The 27,004-nt window shown below is 38.2% G+C and overlaps 1 protein-coding gene across 1 annotated transcript; it reads left to right on the plus strand.

The window, feature by feature from the left end:
- Nucleotides 1-1,777: 1,777 nt before the first annotated feature.
- Nucleotides 1,778-27,004, plus strand: LOC139727418 (E3 ubiquitin-protein ligase MIB2-like). The gene is made up of 21 exons (XM_071638371.1): nucleotides 1,778-1,875; nucleotides 2,846-3,105; nucleotides 3,792-3,963; nucleotides 5,691-5,797; nucleotides 7,640-7,834; nucleotides 9,012-9,160; nucleotides 9,934-10,044; nucleotides 11,166-11,270; nucleotides 11,826-11,997; nucleotides 12,556-12,689; nucleotides 13,748-13,896; nucleotides 14,368-14,524; nucleotides 15,094-15,248; nucleotides 16,006-16,132; nucleotides 16,810-17,019; nucleotides 17,857-18,032; nucleotides 19,155-19,293; nucleotides 20,230-20,424; nucleotides 21,805-21,913; nucleotides 22,775-22,840; nucleotides 26,194-27,004. The coding sequence occupies exons 2-21, from the start codon at nucleotides 2,874-2,876 to the stop codon at nucleotides 26,445-26,447; spliced, it is 3,114 nt and encodes a 1,037-aa protein (XP_071494472.1). The 5' UTR covers nucleotides 1,778-1,875; nucleotides 2,846-2,873; the 3' UTR covers nucleotides 26,448-27,004.

The raw sequence follows: 27,004 nt of genomic DNA on the forward strand, positions 1-27,004 counted from the left end.
GACAAGTACATTGTTTTATATAAATACACAAAAAAATGAAGTAAAGGTTGATGTTTTCCTGGAATGTCGCGTGGTTTTATGGGACCTTGAGAAAGCACAGCTTGTTAAACAAGGTTCCCCCCCCCAAAAAAAAAAACAAAAAACAAAAAACAAAACAAAAACAAAAACGAAACAAAACAAAACATATTACATGCAGATGAGCGGAAGTGATATACAGTGTATTGCAAAATAAATAAGGGGCTGAGGTGAGAAACAGAAACAAGAGGGAGGTGGGGAAGGAAGAGAAGAAAAGAAATAAAAACGGAGAGAGTATAGTGACATACAGTTCAAGTAGGCGTAAATACACACATTGGTCATTAATTAGGTCATATTATCATCAATCAACATAAGATGCAAGGAGGTGCTTCTTAAATCTTTGCTTGAATATAGATAAACTGGGGCAGACTTAATAGCAATTGGCAAACTATTATAGTTCCAAAGTTTTGGACCAGAATAAATAACAGCGTTTTGTGCAAAGGTGCGGGTGCATGCACGAGGTGTATATAATGGAATAAGTTTTGGTGACGAGTAGAGTAATTATGAACATGAAACAGAAAGGGCAGTAGGACATTCATTCACATAGGTTTGATACATCAAACATCCAAGATGGAAAAGATACAAATCATATATTTTCAGTATTTTTTCTCAAACATAAATTTGAATTGCAGTGTGAGCGGAAGTCCAAATTAAAAAAAAAAAATTCAAAGGGCCCTTATTTGTATTCTTAAAGGGATCGTATAATTTTGGTTGAGACTTAATTTCAGGTTTCTAACATTTTTTTGGTGAGATAACGAGAAACCTCTTATGAAATATGGAAGAGCATGTAATTCCATGAGGAATTCAACGTTTATTTGACGAAAATCACTTTTGAAATGGCTGAGATATCCAAAACAGAGCAATTCTACTAAGTGTGGGAGCCACACTTTTTTACGATCTCTTTGTTTTACTTTGTTTTTTGATGTTTTAGTCATTTCAAACCCGATTTTCATCAAACAAACTTTGAATTCCTTTTAAAATGGTATGCTCTGTACTATTTCATAAGTGTTTTCTTGGTATCTCGCAAAAAGTTAAAAGCCCAATTCTCATCTCCACCAATACTGTACCATCCCTTTAAGATCCTATCAATACACAATTTTTAGCTGACCCCCAAGCAAGCAGCCCATTCAAATGTGACACTATCAATATATTATAAAGCATAAACAAGATATTGGATGGGATGAAATACTAGTACTTCAGTTTATGGATACTGTAATACCAGCAAGAGCTTTCGAGATGTTGTTTTTCCTGGATTTATTCGTACAGGAATACAATGTATTTCATTCTTCGATCAATAATAACATCAAATAAAGGACTTATCATTAAATGGATTATCAAAAATTGATATTATTTTGGTCTGAAATTACAAGAACTTCAATTCGATGATAATTTTAATTAAGTCGATCTCTTTTTGAACAAAAGTGAAAATAACCCAATAGGCATTTTCACATCAGCCCGATGTTTCGAAATAGCGCGCTATTTTTCTGACTTGGGACATTAAAAAATATCTCGAGCTTTGATTTTTATCTGGCTGATGTGAAAACGCCTAATGAATACTATGGCCCGAGTCCGTTGTGTACTTTCCCCTTGTGCATTGTAAACACGCCCACATAACAGCGGCATCACTCACTCACTTGTCAGCATCGATTACAGTTTCTTGCATACAATTGAATCGATTATTTCGCGAAGTGCATGTAGTATGGATGCAACTGTTATAATTTACAACTGTAAAATTGCATACGCGGAAGGAAAAGCAAAACATGTCTTGCCGTGATTCCTCCTGACTAATTATGGATATTGGTAAGTTAATGCTGCGGTGAACGACGCAAAATTGTCATCCGCTGTTATATTTGAACTTTTCAACCGATAAGCTATCAGTCAGTTTCGATTGTATTGTGGACGGTCTGTGTGTTACCAGACCGTGAATTTCGAAGACAGCAGTAGGCCTACACAGACAATGTTGTTACCATTGCGCATTCACAGGACGTGGCGAATGAATCAACTCAGTCCCATATGTTAGCAACGGTGCGGTGTCGTGAAAGGGGTAAGGAACATGAACGCGAAAGTGGCATATTTTACCCGTTGCTAAGTAGCAAGTCGCTTGTCGCGAATTATTTCATCTTGCGCTGGTAGCATTAGATCAATTTTCATTTGTAAAAACCGTAAGCATATGTTACAGTAAGTCATGTGCGTACAGATTAGGGGATCTCCAAATGTATTTACCGGTATATTTCAGACCTCTCCTATCCAAAATCCAATGCCAATGTTCTGTACCTACTGTCTTACTCTTACTTAGTACTTGCGTCCTAGCTTCATGTAGCTTAGCTAGGCCTGACAATCATAATTTACATGCATTAGGACTGTATTGCAATGCAATGTGCAATTATAATGGATGGCTGTTCATAACAATACACATAACTTAACATGCCAGTCTGTTCGACAAAAATGGCATGGCATTTCTTAGTAATATAATAGCAATGCATCCAGTTGTTGGGAGTTTTATAAATAATGTCAATATTTGGTGTAAAGGCGATGTTGTGTATATGCCAAGGTAATATGGCCATGTTAAACTAACTATGGGAGACTGTAGATCTACAGAATGTGTAGATCTATTTCATGCAACTTCTGACTTGATAATGTATGTGATATCGAAAAAAGACAAATTTAGAAAACTCCTGTCTTCCAGGCTCAAAATACCAGAGCCTCCAGAAAGGGCTAATTGTATTTTGTTTTGTTTTGTTTTGTTTTTCCTGTAACATTTCATTCACAGCTGTTTCTAAACTTCAGCAAGCGCATAAATGATGGCAGTAAGTGTTGGACTCCGAGTTGTCCGGGGCCCAGATTGGAAGTGGGGTAACCAGGACGACGGTGATGGACATCTCGGGACGGTGGTCGAGATTGGGCGCCAGGGAAGCAGCACTTCTCCAGACAAGACAGTGGTGATACAATGGGATTGTGGGACAAGAACTAACTACCGTGTTGGCTACCAAGGCGCCCATGATCTCTTGCTCTACGATAATGCTCCAGCAGGTAAGTAACACCATCCAGCACAAGATGTTGATCAAAGTCATATTTCCAGAATTGAACTGATATTGTGTACTACCATCAGCTTATGCACCACTTCTGATATCATGATATTTGTTGCGAAAATGAAATCCCAAAGATATGACTGTCATGATAATTCTCTCTTGTTTGAGTTTTTGCAGTGAAGATGCTTCCTACTTCTTGTTTTCATTGTATTGGTTTTTTATTTATTGTGTGTAAGATGAACACCTTCAAACTACATTGCAGTTGTTCATGTTTTTAATCAAGTTGCTCCAAAGTGGTGGTTTCATCAAAGAAAGGGAAAAATAAAACTTTGTGCAAAAACTTATTCATCAATAGCAGACATTGTTCAAGATGCAATATAAGTACCAAGTATTTTCTTATCTGGTTTAGGCAGATATCTTGTTGAAGGTAGTTTCTGTTGATTTTCACAAAACAGATTAATATACAATCGTTTGTATGTTCTTTCCTGTCGATCAACATCTTGAATCCTAGCATACAAATTGTAATCATACATACCGGTATGCAGAGCAAGCAGATTTTGTTTATGGTCATAGGGATATAGATAGGTTTGAAGTTCACATTCAGATCACAGTCCAAATGAAATCTTTTCCAAGTTATAAGATGTTATCCAAGTTAATGTATCTTGTAATATACACATTTGTTTCCAGGAGTAAAGCATCAGAACATTATATGCAATGGATGCAAGCAAGAAGGCATCATGGGAATCCGCTGGAAGTGTATAGACTGTGAGAACTTTGACCTCTGCTCCATATGCTACTTTGATGGGGCACATGATCATAATCATGAATTCCTTCGACTTGTCACGCCATACTCTGCTGGGTGAGTTGTTGCTGCAATACTTCTGTTCATTAATGCGCATTGATTATTAAAGATCCTATAAGTTTCATCAAAGTTTGTCATCTTTTGATAATTGTGAAAGTGATTATTTGCTGGAGAACTTCCAAATTACCTGGTACTGTGGTAGATATCACAACTGAGTACCAGGTATTGAGAGATCATGAATCATACATACAGCTGTATAGGTTTATGATGTGGTCTGTAGTTCCCTGGGGTACCCACCATTTTGTTGTATAATTATTTTGTTTTTGCTTTTTTCTTTCTATTTTTTTTCTCTTTTTTTAGCGCTGCACCCGTGGTTATCCCAAAATGGATGAAGGGTATTTCTTAGTGCTTCATGCAAGAAGATTTTGCACTATTTATATATTTTTTTAAAAAGATATGGACAAAGTATGAATGAACTGAAATTATATAATGAACCAAATAGAATAACCACCAATATATACACCAACAAACATTTGAATCCTGAAAATAGAACATAACTTTTCTCTCTCCTCTATCAAAGCCATGTAACAATAGTGGTGCCACAGCAGCAGCAGTGCTAAACAGCCACACCAGTAACACTGTACCATAGAGTATAATTTTGATACACATCTGTGCAGCGTACCACTGCATTATGATTATCAGTCGACAGTTGAAAATAAGTGACCATTGGCTGAGTTTGTGGATCAAAATTATCTCTGTGCGAATTACTGTCCAAAATTATTATGAAAAATTTGTTGGAGAAAAATTACAAATGTATTATTATTACTGTTAGTAATTAGCATTGGGATTGTTTGATTTAGCCACCTTGCTGGCAATGTGTTTACCGTATATCTGGGGATATGCAATACCCTGGGTTACAGTATGCTGAATCACATGAGGCACGCCTTTCGCTATTTTCTAGGCCCATGTCTTAGTTTATGTACCTTACAAGTGTGGTTTACATGTAATACTAGGATAGGTACATGTATGTCAACTGCTCACAACCCAGAATAATGCCACCTAATTTGAGATAAAACATAGATTTTTTTTTTTCAAAAAAGAGAAGATTTCAGAATGTGATACTTTTCTCTTTTTCAGCTTATAGAATAGATATTTGTAACAGATCAGGAAGAAAAACAGTGGAATTATGATTAAATCTACCAGTAGTACCAGTACAATTAAAGAAAGATACCCAATAATGGAATCACCTCTGGGTATATTATAACTCGTTGTTAACTTGACCAGGTGATAGCATTTATTTGTTGCAAATATGGAACTCCTCTTTGAAATTCCTTCTTTCTTAACGTAAAGAACTAGGTATATTAATATTCTGACTAAGTTGTGGAAGTAAACAGTAAAAATACATGTATACCCCTTGTAGGACAAACAGGTCATGCACACATATTTGCTATCCAAGGTGTATTAATGAAATTTATTCACTGTCCATTTTGACTAATATACATGTCAGTGATATATTGTTTTGCTTTTTTTTTTTTTTGCCAGCTGTAGACAACAAGTGTATGTGTAATATATTAGAGATTTGTATTTGTTGTAAAAGAATTGCAATTTTGTTTGACAATTGTGTGAATCTCATTTGTCATGATTAACAACTCCATTTTGGTTCATTGCAAAGTACAGGCAGATCAAAACAAACAAACGATAAAGAAAAAGAAAAGAAAAAAAGGAGGATGAAGAAAAAGAAAGACTGAACTTCAAGTTTCTCTTTGATTTTCATGTCCTACCAGGGTTCGTGTGTCCAAGAGAGCCAATGCTACACGGACTCCGCTGCGAGGTCTTCTACCAGGTGCCAAAGTGGTGAGAGGACAAGACTGGGACTGGGGTGACCAGGATGGTAAGTCTAGATGATGCCTAAAGCTTTGCGTTACATGTAGCTGTCTTAGTGTCATCCATCTACTGTACGAGCTGAAATTTTTGCGATGGTTTTATTTTCGCAAATTTCGCGAATCACCTTTGAACCGCGAAAATAACAGTATGCAAAAATAACAGCGCACAAATATTCAGTAAGTTAATTCAGTTAGACCCTCGCAACCGTGAAATTAACAACATGCGAAATGTCCTCCAAGTAGCAATTCGCGAAAATATCTGTACGCGCAAATTTCAGCTCGTACTGTATGTGACATGAGAGAGCATGTCGCGTTGTACAAGTATGACAAACAAAGGTCAGATGTATTGCCTTGAATTCTCCCATTCAGATTGTCCTAATTTGCTTCAATTCTGATCTGCTGCTTTTCTAGTAGTCACAAATAAAACGAAAACTGGGAGAATTAGGTCTATTTGTACGGACAACCAAAGAAACCTAAGACATTACCCTTGAAGACTTCAAAAATTCCTTCCTACTGTGACTCTGTCTAATATAACCTCTGACATCTTTCACCTTGCTGTAAACAAGGAAAAATGTAAGTGTGTTGATGATATGTGTGTAGCATATGTGCCATCTGATGTTCTTTTCTTTGTTGAATTTCTTAGTAGTTTCTTCCATCCAAAACGTAGAAAGCACTGTAGTTATAGCATTACATATTGACCAACTTATTGTGATTTGTGATCAACTAGGGAAAAGTTGGAGTTGCCTTGTGAATTTAATACAGCATGAACTCAATAAATTGCATCACATGATGCTGTAAATGTGGAATAATTTTGCAATGCAGGAATTTTAAAGTGAAAACATAGTTTTGGTAAGGGTCTGAGAACCTGTCTTGCACCATTTCATATTTGCTTGCAATATATTGAAAGAGTCTACCAAGAAACTTACCTGGCTGACGTGATTTGCCGTGATGATGAGTTGTTTTGGAGTATTTTGAGATCAAAGATAGGAGTCGGTAGCGACTTTTATTCCAGAAGGATCCAGGTTAACTCGCTCTCAATGACAAATTCAGCCCTATTTCAGACAATTTGTACGCAGTTCTTGATCTCCATATTCTATACATATGCGCACATTCATTTTGTAGGCGCGCCAAAGAGGTTCTTTGATGCGCGCGTTGTATCAACTCAGCCAATAACTGCGACCAGCCAGAAGGCGAAGCGCTCCCATATTACAACACTGTACAATCCAGAGGGACAACTCGGCCCCGCCATCAAAGTGAGGCCGAGTTGTCCCCTAGTCTGAGTTAACCTGGCCCCGCTCAGGTAAGTTCTGAGAGGCGAACTTTTTTGGTTGATATTTCGTATTTTCCTTGTTACCCAATGAGTATCCTCTTATTACAGTGTTATTCCACACATTTCTTTGGCATACATATACATTTTGAAGCAAAATTTGACAATTGTGCAGGCATACCAGAACTATGTTTTGCCTTTAAGGAATGTAATACCCTCCTTAACTGTGTTGGACATATAAGAAGACACAAAGTTTGGGAGAGATGTTGAAATATGTCGAGAAATATTCTTACCTGCAAACATTTTGAGCAAGTGAATGTCATTGATATAAGCCCAGTAGAGAAGAATAATCACACAATTGTTTCCACAGTTACAGAAATAAGCATACAATACTGTGACATTTGTTCTGCACATGTACAATGTGTATTTGTCACTGAACTGTAGGCAGGATGATTGTCTCACATTATTCCCTTGCTTTCCTGCATTATCTTCAAATGAGTTGTAATAGAGTATAGTCTTGTTCCCTACGTAAATAGTCATCTTCAAGTGCAATATGTATTTATGGATGAATTATTTTTTTTAGGAGGGGAAGGCAAGTCAGGAAATATAATCAACATCCGGGGCTGGGAGCATGAGTCTGGTCGTAGCGTTGCCAACGTAACATGGGGGAATGGCTTGACAAACGTATACCGTGTGGGCCACAAGGGCAAAGTGGACTTGAAGTACACCAAGGATGCGTCAGCAGGCTGCTACTACAAGGAACACCTCTCGCTCGTCGGTAGGATGAGAAAACATATTGGAATCTTAACCTTATTTGGCCCAACTTGCATATTGTCACAAGCCATGTACAGGCTTTCTCATATGCAATCCTTCAGTCAAATTGTCATTGTCATCTGTCCCATTTGTATTCTGTACCAGTGTGTGCAGTACTGATATGGTTTGTAACCATCTCTTCACTGTCATTAGTCAGTGCTAATTGTGTAAATGAAACAAAAAATGGACTTATTTAAAAAAAAAGGATATATGATGTAATATGGGTCAAGCCATGGCATGTTATTTTCTACATACACAGTTATTATATGCAGTGCTCTGCTGCATCATTTTGTTGTGCATATATTCTATGAAACTGGGCTTTAAAGGCAAAAATCCAGTAAGAATATAAATTAGTCTGATAAAAAAAAGAGTAAAATCTTACGAGTTCAACAGTAAAAATTTGACTGAAATCAGATGAAAAATAAGGAAGTTATGACATTTTGAAGATTTGCTAATTTCTGCAAAACAGTTCTTGTAGAGTGAATATGAATATGCAAATGAGTGAGCTACTACCCATGTCATAACCTCACAATTTTCCACTGACCGTGTACAAAAAAAAATGACGAAAATTCATTATTTCTGTCATTGAAGTCTGAAACATGATGTTGTTCTTGGTTGAGTAACTTCAGAATAGTAATCTGTAAAATATACGAGGATTTTAGCCTCAGGCATAATTGCATTTGAATGAAAAACTGAAATGTCATAATTTTATGTACAAACTATATGGTAAGTTGTAAGGGAATGACATGCTCACTTTTCCATTTGCATATATTCCTATTGACCATTCAAGGACTGTTTCCTGAAAAAATAGCGAAACTTCAAAATGTCATAACTTCCTTATTTTTTATCTGACTTCAATCAAAATTATACCGTTGAACTCGTAATATTTTACTCTTTCTTATCAGAAACTTATGTTTGGACTGGATTTCCCCTTTAAGTGGAAATTTACTTTCTGTATTTTTTTCCAGTTTTCTAAGGAGATTATGTACATGTAGCATAACATGCAAAAGGAAAATTTGTGCTGAATTAGGTTCCCCCTCTGCAGAACATGTGCAATATTTACTAGATTATTAATGTATGGAGCTGAAAATTATTGTTTCACACATCCTTTGTTTCAATGTTCTGATATTTTGTAATCCCAGGTGAACAAGGTGAGCAGAATGTGCGTAAGCCGGCAGAGGAGAGCAAGACAAAATTCTGTGTGGGCGATAAGGTTAAGGTCGTCCTCAAAGTTGATGTCCTGAAGGCTATGCAAGAAGGTCATGGGGGCTGGAACCCCAAGATGGCGGAGGTGAGGTAGTCTCCTTGTTATTGTGCATGCCTCTAAAGCTGCCTCTATTTCAGGTTAAAAGGCATTATTAGCCATATGTAGATGAAACAAAAACCCAGCTTTAGTGCATCAAAATAGTTCTAAATTGTGAGTTAGGAATAGAAACAACCAATGTAAAATTATCAGTATAATCACTGTTAAGTATTCTTAAATATACAAAATGTGATTTCTATGAAATGTGGTGGTTAAAGGTCAAACATCAAGGTCCATGGTCACTGAACTTTAAAAAGTTTTTTTTTTTTTTTCCAGTCATTGCTTTAGCAAGAAATGTCCAGAGATGATAGGTACACATTGGCAGACAGGGTAAAAATAAATAAAAATTTATTGCCTGAAATAATAGGGGTGAAAGGTCAGAGATCAAGGTGAAATATCACCATAATCTAGCTAAAATGCAATTGTCTGGCCATAAATTCCACTAGGTATAAGTTCAGTAATAGGTTTGTTTTGTGTAATGTACAGAAATTAGATGGATAGAAATAGTAATCGGATTTGAAAATATTTCCTTTGTGAAGAGGATTAATGTTGTAATCCACACTCTGCAGCCAAGTTCAATGAACTTCATCAAAATGTAGACATGTAGTCATGTTCCTTTCACAGACTATGTAGTGATGACTGCCTGAATATATGGAGACTCTCACAAGTATGCCTATGGATCTCTCTTTTGTACAAATCAAAAAAAAAAAATCAGTTTTATGGCAGGTTGTATTTCCTCCCTTTTCATGCAATCTCCTCAGTATATTGGAAAGGTTGGGTTTGTGCATCGGATGACCGAAAGGGGAGACATAAGAGTCAGCTATCGGGAATGTGGAACAAGGTGGACGTTTCATCCTGGTGCTCTCATCAAGGTACTGTAAATTTACAGATACACATGTCCATGTATTGTGGAAATTTTTATATCAAATTTGCTGCATGAATATGCAAGTCTACAGTACATTTGCAGAGACTGTGTTGCCTTGAGAGCGTGAATTGAAATGATAAAAATGGAGAGCATGACTATGTGATAGAATTGATTCCATTATAAATCACTTCAAAGTTCTCTTGTGTGAACAAGGTGGTTCTCTTGAAGATTTAAATACTGTCCAAGGGGAAATATCAACAAGTTTTGCCTTTGCTCGACAATCAGTACTAGCGTGGAGTGATCTATCAGGCTCTGTGAGGAATTCTAACGGAGTTGAAAAATTCCAAGATCGCCTCATAGGCCATTTCACATCAGTCTCTGAGTATGACCACGCTCCTCCCCATAGTATTCAGGTCAAGTTAATCTCCTTGATAGGCTTCATAGCCCTTTAAAGAGGGGGGGGGGGGCGGATTCCCCCCCCCCCCCAGCCTGATTAGGGTTAAGAAAGATGATGAAGAAGAAGAAGAATGAATCTCAACCAAATGCCTGTGAAGATGACTGTGTAGGGTGTGTGGTTGGTCACTTCATAGTCCTGTAGTTTGTTGCAGTGCAGCCCACTGTATACTGAGTTATATACCTTCTGTGCATTCTACCACCCTCATTTCCTGCAAGATTTCATTCAAATTTGCGATTGGAGGTCAGACGTACCATTAGAAAATCTAGATATCGTAAAATTTTTGTTGTCAGATCAGTAATGCCCTGAATGTTTCATCTCTCAAATAGAATACCATACAACGAGAATACAGGGTAATCTTAGGGATACATCCACATTTATCAGTGAATGTCTCATGTTTGCAATGCGTTATTACATCTTCCCACCTATTTTGTATGTGTGTATGTGTCCACATCTGAATTCTGTGTGTGCATCTGTGTGTATGGCATGTATGTGGGGAGTTTCCTGTCATTGTTTGGTTCTGTTGCATTCTGGTACACTTTGTTTATACTCAGTGTGTTTATCATTTTCTATGAGAGAACATTATTTCAGGGCAAGTGTGAATTAATATACATATGCAGACCTGATTAAGTGTAGATTGCACAATTTGTGATGAGATGGCCATCTTTCCACAGGTTAACACGTATGCAGTGGGAGATGAGGTGACTGTCTTGAATGACATGAGCCTGGTGAAGCGTCTCCAGGCAGGGCATGGAGAGTGGAGCACCGGCATGCAAGCGGTAAGGCAGCAGTTCCACTCAATGTCTTGATTTCTAGATTTCATAAGAATTGATTGGTTTGTTATTGTTGTTTAGTGTTTTGGGGAATTTTTAATTTTATTTATTTATTTTTTATTTTTTATTTTTTTTGGAAGGAGGGGAGGGGATTTGCTTCGGTGAATCATGCAGGGAGGTCTTTGATTCATCTTATTGACAAATTCTAAAGACAGGATTACACCCCATAGAGCTATGATTGCATGTCGCAGTTACATACTTAGATATGTGTTGCCCAATAACCTCCTTTTTTTCTCTCTCTCTTTCTTCATTGTATGAGTCCCATGATGCGCTATGGAGCATTTACCTCTGCTCTTATGGTTTCAAAATCCTGTTGTGTGTGTGGTTTTCCTGTGAAATATCTCCTGTGGAAATCAGACATGTGAACAGAAGTGATTACCACGCAATAGTTCTGGGAATATTGAAAGAACAAAAGAAATTTTGTAATAGAATTAAATTATAGCATTTCGTCAATTGATTGTTTGTTCTGTGCTTTGTTTCTTGTAATGCCTTCTTTGATAGACACTTGGCAAAACTGGAAAAGTTCTCAAACTGTATTCAGACGGGGACCTCAGGGTTTCTGTGGACAAGCAGGTGTGGACCTTTAATCCAGAATGCCTGACCCCAGTTCAGAGGTCAAACAAACCTGACCTCAACAACACCATGACAGCAGACAGGGCCGAAGAACTTCAAGGTGTGTTGCAGAAACTAGTTCGTTAATTGCCAGGAGGCCTTTTAGAATATATCCCATTCCCTCCTTGCTGCAAAATAGAGCTCCCAGATGTATTTCTTTCTTCTTCTTCTTTTTGGTTTAATTATACGATATAGTGTATCATGAGAAAGGATTACTGAACTTTAGTTTATTTACAAATGATATACCACACTTCAGAAACAAATCGCTCACACAGTGATGGTACGCAATATTCTTGTGATATAACTTTATATTCAAAGGTCTAACAAAGTTTGATATGTCGTACTGGTATACATGAGCACTGCCTTTCCTAATTATGGGAGGACTTGCAAAAGGAGTTAGATGTCGTGGTTAGGGCTTTGAAGCATATCTGCATTTAAGGTAGATAATGAAGGTAAAGATGAAATTAAGGTAAAAGTGGACTGTTAAAACTTACAAACAACAATTGACAGATGCAAACCAACACATTCAAACTGAACGTTATCTAAGTTATTGCAGAAGTGCAAATCAAGATGTTTTGTTCAAATATCACACATTTTATGTGGTCTAATGATATTGCAGGTAATCTCAACGACCAACTACAGCAGATTTTGAGCCTAGACTCTCCCAGTGAAAGCCCCGACAGGCTAGTGAGTGAGGCAGCTCAGGGCAACACCAGAGCTGTCACAGATCTCATCACAGAGCATCCTGAATGGGTGAGTTGATGTTGCATCATGGCAACGGAGTTTTCATCTCCTTCACATGCTGTCGACTGAAGATGCATGCATCATATTTCCTACCTTACAGGTAGTAGCTCGTTAATAAACTCTGGTTCAGGGTAACAGTACATTCCAACAAACCAAGCCTCAAATCTTAAAGATCTTGTTTACCTTTGGGAGCAGTGATTTAAAAAAAGGTTAAAGATATCACTTTTGATGCATATGTGTAGCTCAGTTGTATCACAAAATATCCTACCATATATATATATTTTTTTTTTGGCAATAAAGCCTAGATATAATAAGATATCACTATTTTTCTCATTAAACCATAACTGTAGATGGTTTAGTCTGGAAACAGTTTTATTATAACTATTGTTCACATTTTGTATATTTAATAATACTTAACATCAATTATACTAGTTCAAATTTTTACATTGGTTATTTCTATCCCTAACTCACATTTTATAACTATTTTGAAGCACTATTGCTGGGATTTTGTTTCATCTTCAAATGGTAAATTATGCCTTTAACCCGTCCCGGACGAGTCCCGGGTATACTCAAGGCAGGTGTCTATGGGAAATGCCTGTCGTAGCAAAATCAGCCCGTCCTCAACGAGTTAGATCAAACTTCAAATGCTCGAAGGAGTGATCTCTGACATTGTTATCAGTTGATTAAGACCATGTGAGCGTGTGATACCATTGTGTTTAGGCCTTGCACATATATACTCTCCTCAAAGTTCTCATCCAGTACATCTTTTTTATAGTACGTCCTGTCAAATACTGACTTGTTTTCAATTCCAGCGACAGTGCACTCCTGTTATAATGAACATGGATATAATGAAATTCCGGTTACAACAAAATAAAAATCTGTTTAAAAAAAACAAACAAAATTATTGGCTCTATGTGTTTATTGTTTATTTGTTTGGTTATAACGAATTTTCAATATAAAAAAAGAAAACTGCTGGTCCCAAGGACTTAGTTATAACGGGAGTCCACTGTATGTAGGTGTATAATGTCAATGTAGTGATTGATGTAATGCTCTTGTCTTGTATTCAGGTGGATGTCCAAGTGGCAGGCAAGACCGCTCTACAAGTGGCCAGCCACCAGGGTCATCTAGATGTCATCAAAGTTCTCCATCTAGGCAAGGCATCCATGGGGATCCAAGACCAGGAGGGGGACTCCGCCCTCCACTATGCCATCTTTGGGTGAGAACGAGAGAAGGGGGAGAGAATGATAAAGACGTATGGAATGGTGTATATAAACAGATAGATAGAAAGATCGAAAAATAGATAGGTATATAGCTAGATAGGTAGATATTTTCATGTGTAGATAAATAAATGAATAAATAGATAGATAAATAGATGGATAGATAGATAGATAGATAGGTAGATAGATAGAATCGAATCAAGACAAATAGATACAGATATAGATAGAGGGATTGGTGGAAATATAGGTAAATAGATAAAGACAAGGGACTTCAGCATCCGTGAACAGAGACTTAAAGATGTCATTTATAAAAGCCATGTGTTTTTCTTGGGTTCTTAGTCCATGAATGGTTTGAGGAGATCTGAATATAATTTTGAAAAATCCAAATACCCTGGATATCTTTCAAATGAGGATTTGGTGTGAGAACTGGTGGCTCAAATGCACTCATATCACATTGATTCTTCCAACAGGAGACAACCAGATATCGCCGAGTATCTTATCAGCAAAAACGCCAACATCAACCTGGTCAACAAGGCTAAGTGCAGCAGCCTCCATGTGGCTGTCAACAAGGGCTACGTGGACTGTGTCAGGGTACTTCTTAGGCACAAGTGTAACCCCAACCTGCAGGTAAGCTCCTGCCCACAGCTGATGTGACCCCTCCTCCTTACAGGTGGTGGGACCCCCACAGTCATTCCTCAAGGCTTGCTTGCTGGATTGAATCATAATGACTGTTATACACAAAAACTTTAGTGGTTTTCACGATTTCTGTTATCATGGCTACTACTAAAACACTGATCAGTTCAGTGCTTATTTACATCGATGTAGGACAATTTGTCAATCAGTTGCAACTTTAGTGGTGTCCAGTATAGGTGTTTCTAACTGCAAGTGATAACATACAAGGAAAATGTGATGAATTCTTATCAAAGTTTAATAATGCATATCATTTGCATAAAAAGATTACTTGGAAAAAATCTAGTAAACAAGAGGGAAGATACAAGACAGAAGTCATCAGAAAAGAAAATATGTTGGCCAAGAAAGAAAAGAAGAGAGCCATTTTGGGTAAGATAATGACATGGGGATATCCAGACCACATTCTTTTTCATAATGTCAAGAAAATATCAGGAAGCTTGTCTTCATCACCCCTCAAGTCAGCTGAGCTGACTAAAAGCATTTACATTGCTCTCAATACATGTCAGGACTGCTATGGGGACACCGCCTTGCACGACGCGATCGCCAAAGACAGCCGTGACATCATTGACCTCCTGACTGAAGCACACGAAGCTGACTTCAGTCTCAAGAACAAACGCGGATTCAATGTGCTGCATCATGCGTCCCTCAAGGGAAACAAATAGTATGTAGCTAGACAGCACACATTCTTGATCGCCATCTCATATTCAAGAAATGTCTACAATTGCCTGTGAGACATTGACTGTGTTTGCCAACAGGTGTTGCATATTATCGTACTGCAAAGATTTCGCTAAGATGTTTGAAGTTCTTTTATGTGAAGAATTAAGCATAGTGATATGTGATTATTTGCTGCAGTGTGGACATTTTCTAATGTGCCTTCTCACTGCTCTTCTCATGCAATGCTAGAGACTGTGTTTACCTTGCTTCACCTTATCACTGACTGGCTGACTTTTGTACCTATCATAGTGCAATATCTGAACATGGCGTCTCAGATTATATTGAATTTCATTTTACTCCTTTTATTTTCATTTCATTCCTGTGTAAGTTCCAAACTAATTTTTCAAAGCTCTTGTCAACTTTTGTGTGATTAGGCTTAGATGTTTATATAATCAAGATCCAGTTACTTGTAGTTCAAATCACATTCATTTGCTATCTTGGAATCCACTGGTTGTGTAACAGTAGTCAAATTCTTTGTGACAAATTGTCATACAATCAGTTTAGTTCAGAGGAAAGCCATCGTGAAATTTTGATTTGTTTTGAAGCATGTTTGCCTAAATGGGACACTCAAAATGTGGATTTTACTGTATTTTCCTTCCGTTGGTGGTAAATTGAGACATCCAGTTAGCTTTGTGTGGGGTATGTGTGAGGTACAAGAGGTATGGAATATGAAAATAACCACTGCTTTGTGGATTGTTTTGCAGTGCGGCCGAGAAGTTGGTGACCAAGGCCAGACAGCTGGTAAATCTGAAAAAAGATGACGGCTATGCAGCCATCCATCTAGCTGCCCTGAATGGCCACAAAGATGTAGTGGAAGTCCTCATAACACAGGTAGTTTCAAATAGCTCTTTGCTTGTTCTCCCAAGTAGCTCTCTCAAGAGTAACAAAATCTTTATCTGTACATGTTTGCAATCATCAGTCTAGTATGTACCATATTGTACCCAGAAGATCAAACCCTCATAGTTGTGCTACTAAAGAAATCCTGTGTTTGTTTCTACACCTTCAAATATTGGAAGTAAGCTTTATTTGCCCCGGCAAAGATACCTTTGAGTTTTCATGTGAATATTGTTGTGTGGTCATGACTAGCAAGTTTGGCTGTTGTGATGTCATAATTAGTTTATTCTATCATGCTAATGTGTATTTGTTTTGTTTTTGTCTTTTTGAAGCAGTCAAAGCCAACTGTGTTGATATTTGTCATCATGGAATTCATGGCAGTTGCTTATTTCATCAACTGGTAAAAATGTTGATCCTTTACATTGAAATATGACTCTTTTTCTTTGTTTTATTTTCCTTTATCTTCTTTGTTTTCTTCTTCCTTTTCCCCTCCTTCATTCCTTCTTCTCCCTTTGTTTTCTTCTACTTCTACCCCTTCCCTTTCTCTTCTTCTTTTTCTCCTTTTTCCCCTCCTCCTTCCTATTCCCCTTCATTCTGCCCTTCTTCTCTCCTTCTCCTTCCTATGCTTTGTATGCTTTCTCTGCCTCTACTCTTCACCATTTCTGTGCATCCAGGGGCATGCCAATACCAATGTGAGAAACAACCGGAGACAGACCCCCCTCCTGCTGGCAGCGGGCCAGGGCCACACCCATGTGATTGAGCTCCTGGTAGCCAAGGGGGCTGAGGTGTCGGCCGACGATGAGGATGGGGACACCAGCATGCACCTTGCTCTCCTCCGACAGGAAGTGTATGCCGAGAGGGACGACTCCCCCTCCATACAGCAGGTATGGTTTTTGTTTCTGGGTTGTTGTTTTTCAACTCCGTAAATTACTATTAAAGTGGACAGTTTTGGAGTGTGGAAATTTATGTGTATTTTGCGCAACATGAAACTAGCATGAAAATAAAAGGGCATTAATATTATTGCTTGTGATAGCAGAATATGTAATACTAATACAATTTAATCTTGTTGAACACACACAATTAAAAACATGTGAAATTCATTTTTTCCTAATGAGCGTGAAAAATTATTCACGCAAAAAATTCCACTTTTACAGTATTCTTACTCTTTTATTAATCCCAGGTAGTGCTAACTAGTATGGGTGATATGTTGTCATATTCAGTATTAACTGAATATGCAATATATATAACTGTTATATATTAATATATATTATATATGTAGATATTAAATTCTGGAAACTTGCAAGCCCAGTGGGCAAATCTAAAAAATTTTGCATGAATCTACTAGTTGTACTTATACCATATTACTGTTCAATGGAAGTAATTGCTTGTGATGTGACACTAAGAAATCTCTGGTGTCAATTATCATGCGATGTTAAGACTTCAGGGTCTCTCAAAGAGGCTGCCCTACAGTCTCATAACCTCTTTCTGTTGGAGAGCTTGGTGTAAGGTATTGGAAGCACAAGTTTACTACTTGGCAAATGTATCTACCAGCTGTAACTTGTCTGCTGCATTTTGTGGCAGCTAATGAAAATGGCTTGCAAGTGCTTGTAACATCCAAGTGGCTTTCTATGTCAAGTGAATGAACACAAAATAAACAATCCTCACTGACACAAGAATGCCTATACGTGTGTTTCTCACACCCATCTCATGCTTCTCACCAGTTCCGTACCAAGATAGTGAGTGGCATGGTGGTCAACATGGGCATAGCAACGGTTTGCTTCTTGGTCCAGGCCGGGGGTGATCTCGGCCACAAGAACCGGCATCATAAGTCTCCCCTGGACCTCGTCCAAGACCCCAAGATCAAGAGCTACCTACTAACGCTTCATGAACAGAGGCGGTGAGTCAACTTTCCTCTAATTCTACCTGACCCACCTAGGCTCAGCAGAGAAAGTGTGATTTGGAAATACTACTCAATCACTCAGACACAAGATTGTATTCAGTGTCCCACTTCAAGTGAGAAATTTGTGGTGTGAATTAGCCAGATAGCAAAATTACAGACTCTCTTTACGGTTATTCAAATGTTATCATAATCATCGAATCAGAAGTACCGTACAACTCTTAACCCCTTGAGGACGTGCTGATTTTGCTACAACACACATTTCCCACAGACACCTGCCTGAGCATACTCGGGACCAGTCTTCAAAGGGTTAATGCAGCTGGGATGTGCTGATATTACTGATTCTACAGTGTGAACTATTACTGTAACTACTACATTGTCTATCCTTATTATATTGTAACTACAATGTACCTCTACTTCAGCTGCGATGACTTTTCCCTTTTCCCTGTTCTCTTCAGTCTCTTCCTGTTATTTCTTTCACAATGATCCTTTTTCTCTTCTTTTTTTTTTTCAGAAGAAAGCTGCCTATTGTTTGTATATTTGTGTGTATTTCTTTTGGTCCTTCTCTTTTTTTAAAGGAATTTGTTGTTTGTTTTTTTTTAGTTCAGCAATTAGTTATTGTCTGCAAGGAGACTGCACACTACAAGCTCTGCTTTTCAGCTGTCCCTCCATTTCCAATCAATTTTGATTTGGTATTTGTAAAAATGATTTAATAGTTTACTTTGTTTTCCTTGTTTTCAACGGCGTATTTATTTTGTGTAATTATCTGTGCTAAATATGTCTATATCGTCACTGGGGTGACAAGACCTCGTATCTACAAAATGTCAAATGTTCAGGAGAGGGAAAAAAAAACATGGCAGCCAAAGCACTGTATCACATGGGATAGCCTTTCTGTGACATGATGTGGTGGATTCATATTTGGGGTAAGACAGCCGGTATTTGGACAAAACATCACTTAACTACTTATATGACCATTAATCCAAAAAAAAAGTCATTTTCACCAAAATTTGAGATACAAGGTCTTGTGACCTCAGCAACAATATGTACTTTGCAGATGCATTTTTGTTCGAAATGAAATGAAATAAAACGAAATGAATGACATGACATCATACCCATGTATAGGAGACGTGCCCGAGCCGAGAGGGAAGCCCAACATAGTAGACGTCAGAGGAGTGCCAGTCAGGAGAGACAGCTGACGGGAGGGGACGCTCCCATTGTGAAGAAAAGTGAGTTACAGAGTAGTGCAGTGGCAGCAAATACTGTAAGAGCTGATATTTTCGCAAACAGATATTTTCATGAATGAGGAGGTTACAGACATGTTTATTCACATGGCATTTTTGCGATTTGACTCACAGGCTATCGTTAGTGCACTAATGCCTGTCCCTTCAGGAAAGCCAAGCCTTTGCTAAACTAGCAGCTTTTACAGTATTTGAATTGCTGCCGCTTTGTATTTGTAGGCAAAGGATTACAACAGATGCCATGGGGGCAGTTACTGTTTTTTCAATGAAGTATGTGGGACCAGCGGTTTTCCATCGTCATATTAATATTTGATATATTAAAATTCCACAGAGAATTTTGCACAATAGACTTTTAGCAATGATAATTTGGGGCCTGAATTGTTTACTTTGTTGTAACAAGATTTTGTTATAACCATGTTCATGGTCATATGAGCACCCTGTAGAAAAAAAGTCGCTAGATCATATTGTTGACACTTCTATCATGCCCATCAAAATACAAACAAACAGATGAGCATTGACAAAGGTTGCAAAAGAGTCCCTTTTCTTTTAAGTAGATTTGAAGAACAACATGATGTATTCCAGAACTGTTTGATTAGTTATGAACTCCATGTCAGCATTCTCGCAATCTATTATAGAAAGCCACATAATCTCAACAAGTGCAATAACTATTAAATGTGGCATTGTAGAGGTATGTTTGGTGTTGACCAAAATGTTTTGTGTGATTCTTCTTTCATGATTCTTAGCTCCTTGCAAAATTTGTGAAAGTTTCATGCACAAAAAGATGTCTGGTTTTACAGTACATCAGCACCATGTCTGTTATCACTATTAGCTTCAAGGAATCTGCAGCTTTTTAAGTGAAGGCTAATACCCTTTTTCAAGGGGATGAAATAATGAAACAAAATATAGAACAAAAAATCTCCATTTCCACCGATAAAGGTCCTTCCCATCACAATGTGAAGCCCTCTACCTCCTCTGCCCCGCCCAAGGCCGAGGGGACGACGTCGTCTGGGGAGCCGTCTTCGGGAAATCTGGAAGCCATGATGTCAGACTGCCGCATGTGTCAGAAGCCGGCCAACTGTCAGTTCAAGCCTTGTGGACACCAGATTGCCTGTATGGACTGTGCCTCACTCTTCCAGAAGTGTTTCGTCTGCAAGGTACACATAAATAGGACTGAGTGTTCTTATAGGGTGATGACGTGCAGATTGTAGCTCACATCGTCACTGGGGCAATGAAACCTCGTATCTACAAAATGTTAAATGTTCAGGAGCAGAAAAAAAAATAAACATGGCAGCTAAAGCACTATGTTAGATCTGATTGCCTTTCCTTTGACATGCCACGGTGGCTTCATTTTGGGGTAATACAGCTGGGATTTGGACAGGACATCACTTAACTGATTATTTGACCATTAATCCAAAAAAAAGTCATTTTCACCACAATTTGAGATACAAGGTCTTTTCACCCCAGCGACGATATGCCTCTCCCTCAATGGCTCAGGCTTGATTCCCATTGAGTCTCGCTGAGCAAGGTCTTCTGTGATTATGCCATCCCCTGTGTGAGGGAATCACAGCTCACGCCCACCGCAAAGAGAAATATGCTATACCAGTGAAGTGGTCCACCACACACCCGCGCCAGAAAACATGCAAGTGACACCGACCCCTCATGGTTTGGCTTTGGTGATAAACAATGGTCATCAAACAGTATCAACCAGGCACACTGGGCCATACGAAGTAGAAGAAATGTTCTCAGAATGACCAGTAGCTTGTGGGTGGTCTTATTTGGCCTTTAGTGCAGTGTTATGGCAACATTAAAAAAAAAGTGGCATGAATTTTTCAATGCAGTGATTAAATATTGTATGCCTATACTCGTCATGTACAGAGGAAGGTTGTGGCCCAGTAAAGGAGATCATGTATAAAAACGTTTGCAACACTTTAAAAAAAATCTATGGTTGTATACTCGAAAATGTTCTACACTTAGCTACATTGTGCTTAGTAAGACATTATATGATCAGTAACCTCAAAGCATGCTTCATTCATAAATCACACCATAAATCTAGGGGGAAAAAAGGACAAGGCTCATGAACCAAACACATCAGTCTCACCCTGGCAAGGGTTGCCCAAATAATAGCCTCTTATAGGACAAAGATACCACAACAAACAAAAGTTTCTCGGTCATTTATTTTCTCCACATTTCACATAAAACCTAACGCATGAGCCCCTGCAACATTTAACAAGTAAATACTTCTACTATTATAATGTATGGCAGATGACATATGAGAAATATAAGAAATAAACTAATGATAGAAAGAAGTACAAAATGAGAAGCAACATATGCTCCTGCAATACCAGTTGAAGTGATTTGATTGAGATCAGGCAGAAGTTTGCTGAGAATCCAGGCAAGAACCTTAGCAAGAATTGGGGAGGCACAGAAAAGAAGACTCGCTGTGACCAGTGAGCAGCGCTCTGGGCAACAAAAAAAAAAGTAGATGTGAGTGCAGGTGTCACTAATGCTATCGTCTTGCCATTGACTGCCTACAGATGGAGGTGAAAGGCTCCGTGAAAGTGGAGGAGACGGTCTGTGCAATCTGTTCCAGCAAAAGGGCAGAGGTCACTCTCATGCCATGTGGACACAAGACTGTTTGTAAAGGTCAGTTTAAAGGAGACCTTCAGATTATTTTTAGACTTTTGAATTTGAGCATCTATAAATTGGTTGGACTAGGTACACAGTTTTTGAATTTATAGTGATTAAGATGAGGAATGAGAATATTTTCAAAATTCAATTGTAACGATGAACAAGGATGATGACATGGCAGTTTCTCATCAGAATGCATGATTGGATGCTCTTGAGGTTAACAATAAACTCATTTCAAATGAGTGAATAATTGAGTTAATTGGTTTTTGTATTTCAACTGGCTGACAAATTGCCCTTATTGGACATACATTGTATTAAAAAACATATTATTCTGTGTCTTAGTAATAGCCATGATAAAAATGAATGAATGAATGAATGAATGAATGAATGAATGAATGAATGAATGAATGAATGAATGAATGAATGAATGAATGAATGAATGAATGAATGAATGAATGAATGAATGAATGAATGAATGAATGAATGAATGAATGAATGAATGAATGAATGAATGAATGAATGAATGAATGAATGAATGAAGAAATAAAGGAAGGAAGGAAAGAAGGAAAGAAGGAAGGAAGGCAGACAGTACCTGCTGCAAGGCATAAGAATTAGAACCAGCACTGGCTTTTAGCAGAGGCTGAGTAGTCTAATGGATACAACACCTTTGTTCAAGTTAGTTCAAGTCCAACCCAAGTATGAATGCCCCCCCTTTTTTTCCCCCCCAATCAGTTGCAATAACCTGATTTGCTCACCAGTTTAAAAAGTGCATCTGTGGTAAATATCCACTAGGCAATAACCAACCAAAACCATCAAAACACAATTGTTCCATGCTTGTCTGTATTGATGGGTATATTGTTTGCCTCCCCTGCCCAGGCTGCTGTGTGCAGGTGAAATTGTGCACCACTTGTCGACAACCAGTCAGAGAAATGAGGGACCGAGGTAAGCAGCCGTCACTCTGCCCAAGTTTGATCCTTCTAAAGTGTGGAAAATCTTGTCGATTTAATCACTTGTTGCTCTACTTGTTTCTTGATGCTCCATATATAGAGGGTTAATGACAATTCTATTCGAAGGTCATTATTCCCACTCATGGGAGCAATGCGAGGGAGACACCAAAAATTTAAGTAACGTGAATTGACCCTAATGTTTATGATGTGTGAGTTATACTTCCCATGCATGCATAATTATCATGTCTTTGCATGTCATTATATAATCTCTTTTTTTTTTGTGGTGTTGCTATAATCATGTCAGCATCACTTACATTTATATGACTGTGCGACCTGGCCTTGAAGATTTGTGTGTGTTAAGCTTTCATTCAACATTGGATTTACATTTGTAGTGAGTTTGGGGGAAGAATCTTGGTTCTGCTTTGAGAACACATCTAGCATCTTTTGGTTCTCTTCTTTGTTACTTATAGTGATGTGTTAGTTTTAGAAGACTGTAGTTTGATATGGTAGTTTAAATGAATGCAGTTCCGTCCCATATTCCTTACATCGAACGTGAAGCCGTTATGTCCATCTTTTGTGATTGTACATCGTATGAATTTATTAATAGACATATTTATACAGATTCATTTATTTTTGCATGTACAGTGTAAATGTATATGGACGTTCAGTTATGTTCAATTTCCCACCCACTGTCATCGTTCCTATGACAGCTGGTCATCACATCTCCCCTCCATCTCAAGCATCGACATCAAACAGCTCGTCATCATCCTCCTCCTCCTCCACACCAGCTGGCCATCATCAGGGTCCATCAAGCTCAAAACAAGGTTGATTGTTATTGTTTTTTTCTCCCCTACCAACCATTTTGTATAAGGGAGTTTTAGATTTGCAGCGCGGATGCTTGAGACGACGCTTGCGCTGGACGTTCTCCTCTTCTCTGCGTTGTGCTGAAAAGCAGATTTAGATTATCCTGGGACGCAACATATATAAAAAAAAAATGGCGCCCCCATATGATCGGTGCATGAAGAAGCTCTCTACGTCACAAATTGTGGAGATGTAAAAAAAGCCCAGAACGCGTAGTGAAAAACTCAGATGACGCAAGCTAAAAATAGATCGACTTGACGCGCGCTTCTGCGCATGCTCTCAACATGTTTTTTTCCTCTGAACATCCCCATCGAGAAAATCTCATGCTCCCTATTATCCCATTGAGGATGAATCGCGAGAGTACTAGGGCAGGTGTCTATAGGAAATGCGTGTTGTAGTAAAATCAGCCCTTCCTCAATGGGTTAAAGGACAAGTTCACCCAAATATATGTGTGGATTGAGCTATAGTAGCAATATTAGTGAAACACATCGGTGGAAGTTTGAGGAAAATCAGACAATCCTTTTAAAAGTTCAGAATTTTTAACGTTTCAGAGCTGCCATCTCTGGATTAGAAGATTACTACAGTTTGTGACATTACTAAAGGACAAGGGTACAAAGAAAATGCAAATAGAAACTCCACAATTTTTTTTTTTAAGTACGCAATCCCTTGACCTGTTACTGCCGTATATTAAAGGCCATATCATTCCCAATGCTTCCCAAAAGGTATGTCAAGTGCTCTTTCATTTTGCAAGAAATATGAAAATACATTGAATTCATTCATATTTTCTTTACATCATTGTCTTGCAGTGATGTCACAAGCTGTTGTAGTCCTGTCATCCCGTGATGGTGGCCCAGAAACTTTAAAAGTTCATAACTTTTAAAAGGATTGTCTGATTTTCCTCAAACTTCCACCGATGTGTTTCACTAATATTGCTGCAGTCATTCAATCCACACATACATTTGGGTGACTGGGGGTAGGGGGAATTTAGCTGGAGAGGTTTGATAAAACTAATCACTTAACTCCAGTCACCACAGGATTTTAATTTATGTTACGTGTACTTCTTGATTTCGTACGTAATTGGTTCACAAAGGAAAAATTTCTTGAACCTGTAGGCAAATGCTTGCCAACTCTTCATGATAAATTCACTGATGGAAATCAAAGCATTCCCAAAGCATTGTGGAGTAGGAAAATTGGTGTTCTTTTAGTTCTTGTGTGGCATTTCTTTTTATTTGTGAAAAGTAGAACATGCTGTTATGACATACTCAACTTAACAGTGGTGTGAGCGTGCACATAACTCTAGTCCTAAAGTAGTGCATGAACATTCAATTCATAGCATGATAATGATATATTTGCATTGCCTGTAGAGTCTAGTTGTAGCAATGTTCAGATGAACATGATCCAGAACTTGAACTGAGTATGATCAGCATATTTTATCAGTACAGTAGTTTGCTAGTACATTTTGTTTGTTGTATGAAAGCATGCAAATATATGCTTTCAGTCGTAGTTCCCAAGTTATTTAACATTCCTGGTACTTTGTGTCACCAGGTAGCTCTGCTGTCATATTCTTTGTCCTTTTTCTCATTGATATGCAATGTCTCTGAAAATTCTCATAAAACTTGTTTGTCTATTGTACCACTCTTTATGGTTGATATCTAGCCAGAATCAAGAGATACATCTTAGATATTGCCATTGATATTCTTGACCTATATAGAATTTCCATTCAAAATTAGGTAACAAACTCTGTATAATTTCTTTGTTTTTTAAATGTCTTTTATATAATTCCTGGAAATATGACCACATCTTAATGAAAGAGCTAGTAAAAGTTTTCAAATTACTAACAGATGTCATGGTTATCCTTTTTCTTCTTCTTCCTCTTCTTCTTATCATTATTGTGATGATTGTCATCATCACACAATCCTCATCATTTTCAGCATCATCACCTATATTGTCATTTTGACCATTTGCTGTAAACCAATCATTTCTATCTATTTCATTATGATATATGGACAAATTATTTACCTCAAGTCAAATGTAGGCATAGCATTGAAAACATTTGATGGGATGATGGGGCTATTCCAAAGGGGATTGTCGTGTAGTGGCATATCCCTTAATCAGGAAGTTGGTTGTTGAATAAGATTTTGAATGGTACAAGAATGTACCTCAAAAACAAAGCTTGTGTTCAGATTCAGATTAGGATATAATAAGGGACATATGGAAACCATGAATAAGTATATGTATTTGTGTATCTCTTTCTCTCCCTCCATCTATTTCACCAAATATTTGTGTTCAGTCTTTTTCTTGTCTTATTTCTTTACACACTTTACACACAATTCCGAGCATATAGACATGTATGCAGACGTATGTACAAGTATTCCATCTTTCTCTACATCTATCTGCCCATGTGTTGATACACCTCTTTTTAATGATAACCTTCATCTATTAACGTTTGTACCTCGTAATTGTCTTTTTTTTCTTGATGGGCACAAGGAACCCCTGGCAGCCAAGCACATCGAGGGATATCTGCAAAATCCGGAAGTCGCTCCAAGGACGAGGAGTTGAGACGGCTGCGTGAGCGATTCCAAGACTTGGAGGAGGAGATGTTGTGCCCCATCTGCATGGAGAACAAGCGTGACATGGCCCTCCTGTGTGGACACACCCTCTGCAAGAAGTGCTGCAGGGCCCTCAAGCAGTGCCCCATCTGCCGTAAGCCCATCACCAAGAAGATCCCCCTCTTCACCTAACAGCCTGCCTGGTTATCTGTGGCACCAGGAGGGCATCTATATGGCCCGTCACCATGGATACCGATTAGCATCTCTAATGAATACGTGGTAAGAGATTTGCCCAGCCTCTGGGTGTGTATGTCATCATCACTCCTCCCTCCCTTCTGCAGCTGATGTGCTGGGTGAAGCCTGGGTGTGGTCATTATGAGAACTTGGATGTTGTCGCCCAAGGTGCATCTCACTTTCTGGCTCTGAAAGCTCTCTGTGGACCTTGATCTGGAAGCTGTGTTGGTTGATGGTGATGCAGAAAGATGCACCAGCAGCACAATTCATGGAGCTGTGCTCTTCACCATCTGATCAGTAGCTAGATGTTAGGTGGCTGGTAATGTAAAAGTGACACCTTTTCTATAGTTAACTGGAATGCTTCAAATGTCTAACTCTCCCTGCATGTCACACATAATGTATCATATCTCAAGTCCTCATCCCATGGTGTATAACCACATCTTTTAGAACCAGATACATTGTGATTTTTAGGGGCAAAGCGGATCATAGCACAAGAGAATGGAGTGGTCTAATTT

This window comes from Diadema antillarum, unplaced genomic scaffold (genome assembly GCF_040938485.1).
Source record: "Diadema antillarum isolate AM-2024a unplaced genomic scaffold, OU_Dant_1.0 seq00000130_RagTag, whole genome shotgun sequence".
In the NCBI taxonomy this organism is placed as follows: domain Eukaryota; kingdom Metazoa; phylum Echinodermata; class Echinoidea; order Diadematoida; family Diadematidae; genus Diadema; species Diadema antillarum.

What these genes read in the sequence shown, in the direction of transcription:
- LOC139727418 (XM_071638371.1), top strand. Translation starts at nt 2,874, where the DNA reads ATGATGGCAGTAAGTGTTGGACTCCGAGTTGTCCGGGGCCCAGATTGG. An exon ending in GTCACGCCATACTCTGCTGG is followed by an intron (nt 3,964 to 5,690) that starts GTGAGTTGTTGC and finishes ATGTCCTACCAG; the next exon opens with GGTTCGTGTGTCCAAGAGAG. An exon ending in AGTGTAACCCCAACCTGCAG is followed by an intron (nt 14,525 to 15,093) that starts GTAAGCTCCTGC and finishes AATACATGTCAG; the next exon opens with GACTGCTATGGGGACACCGC.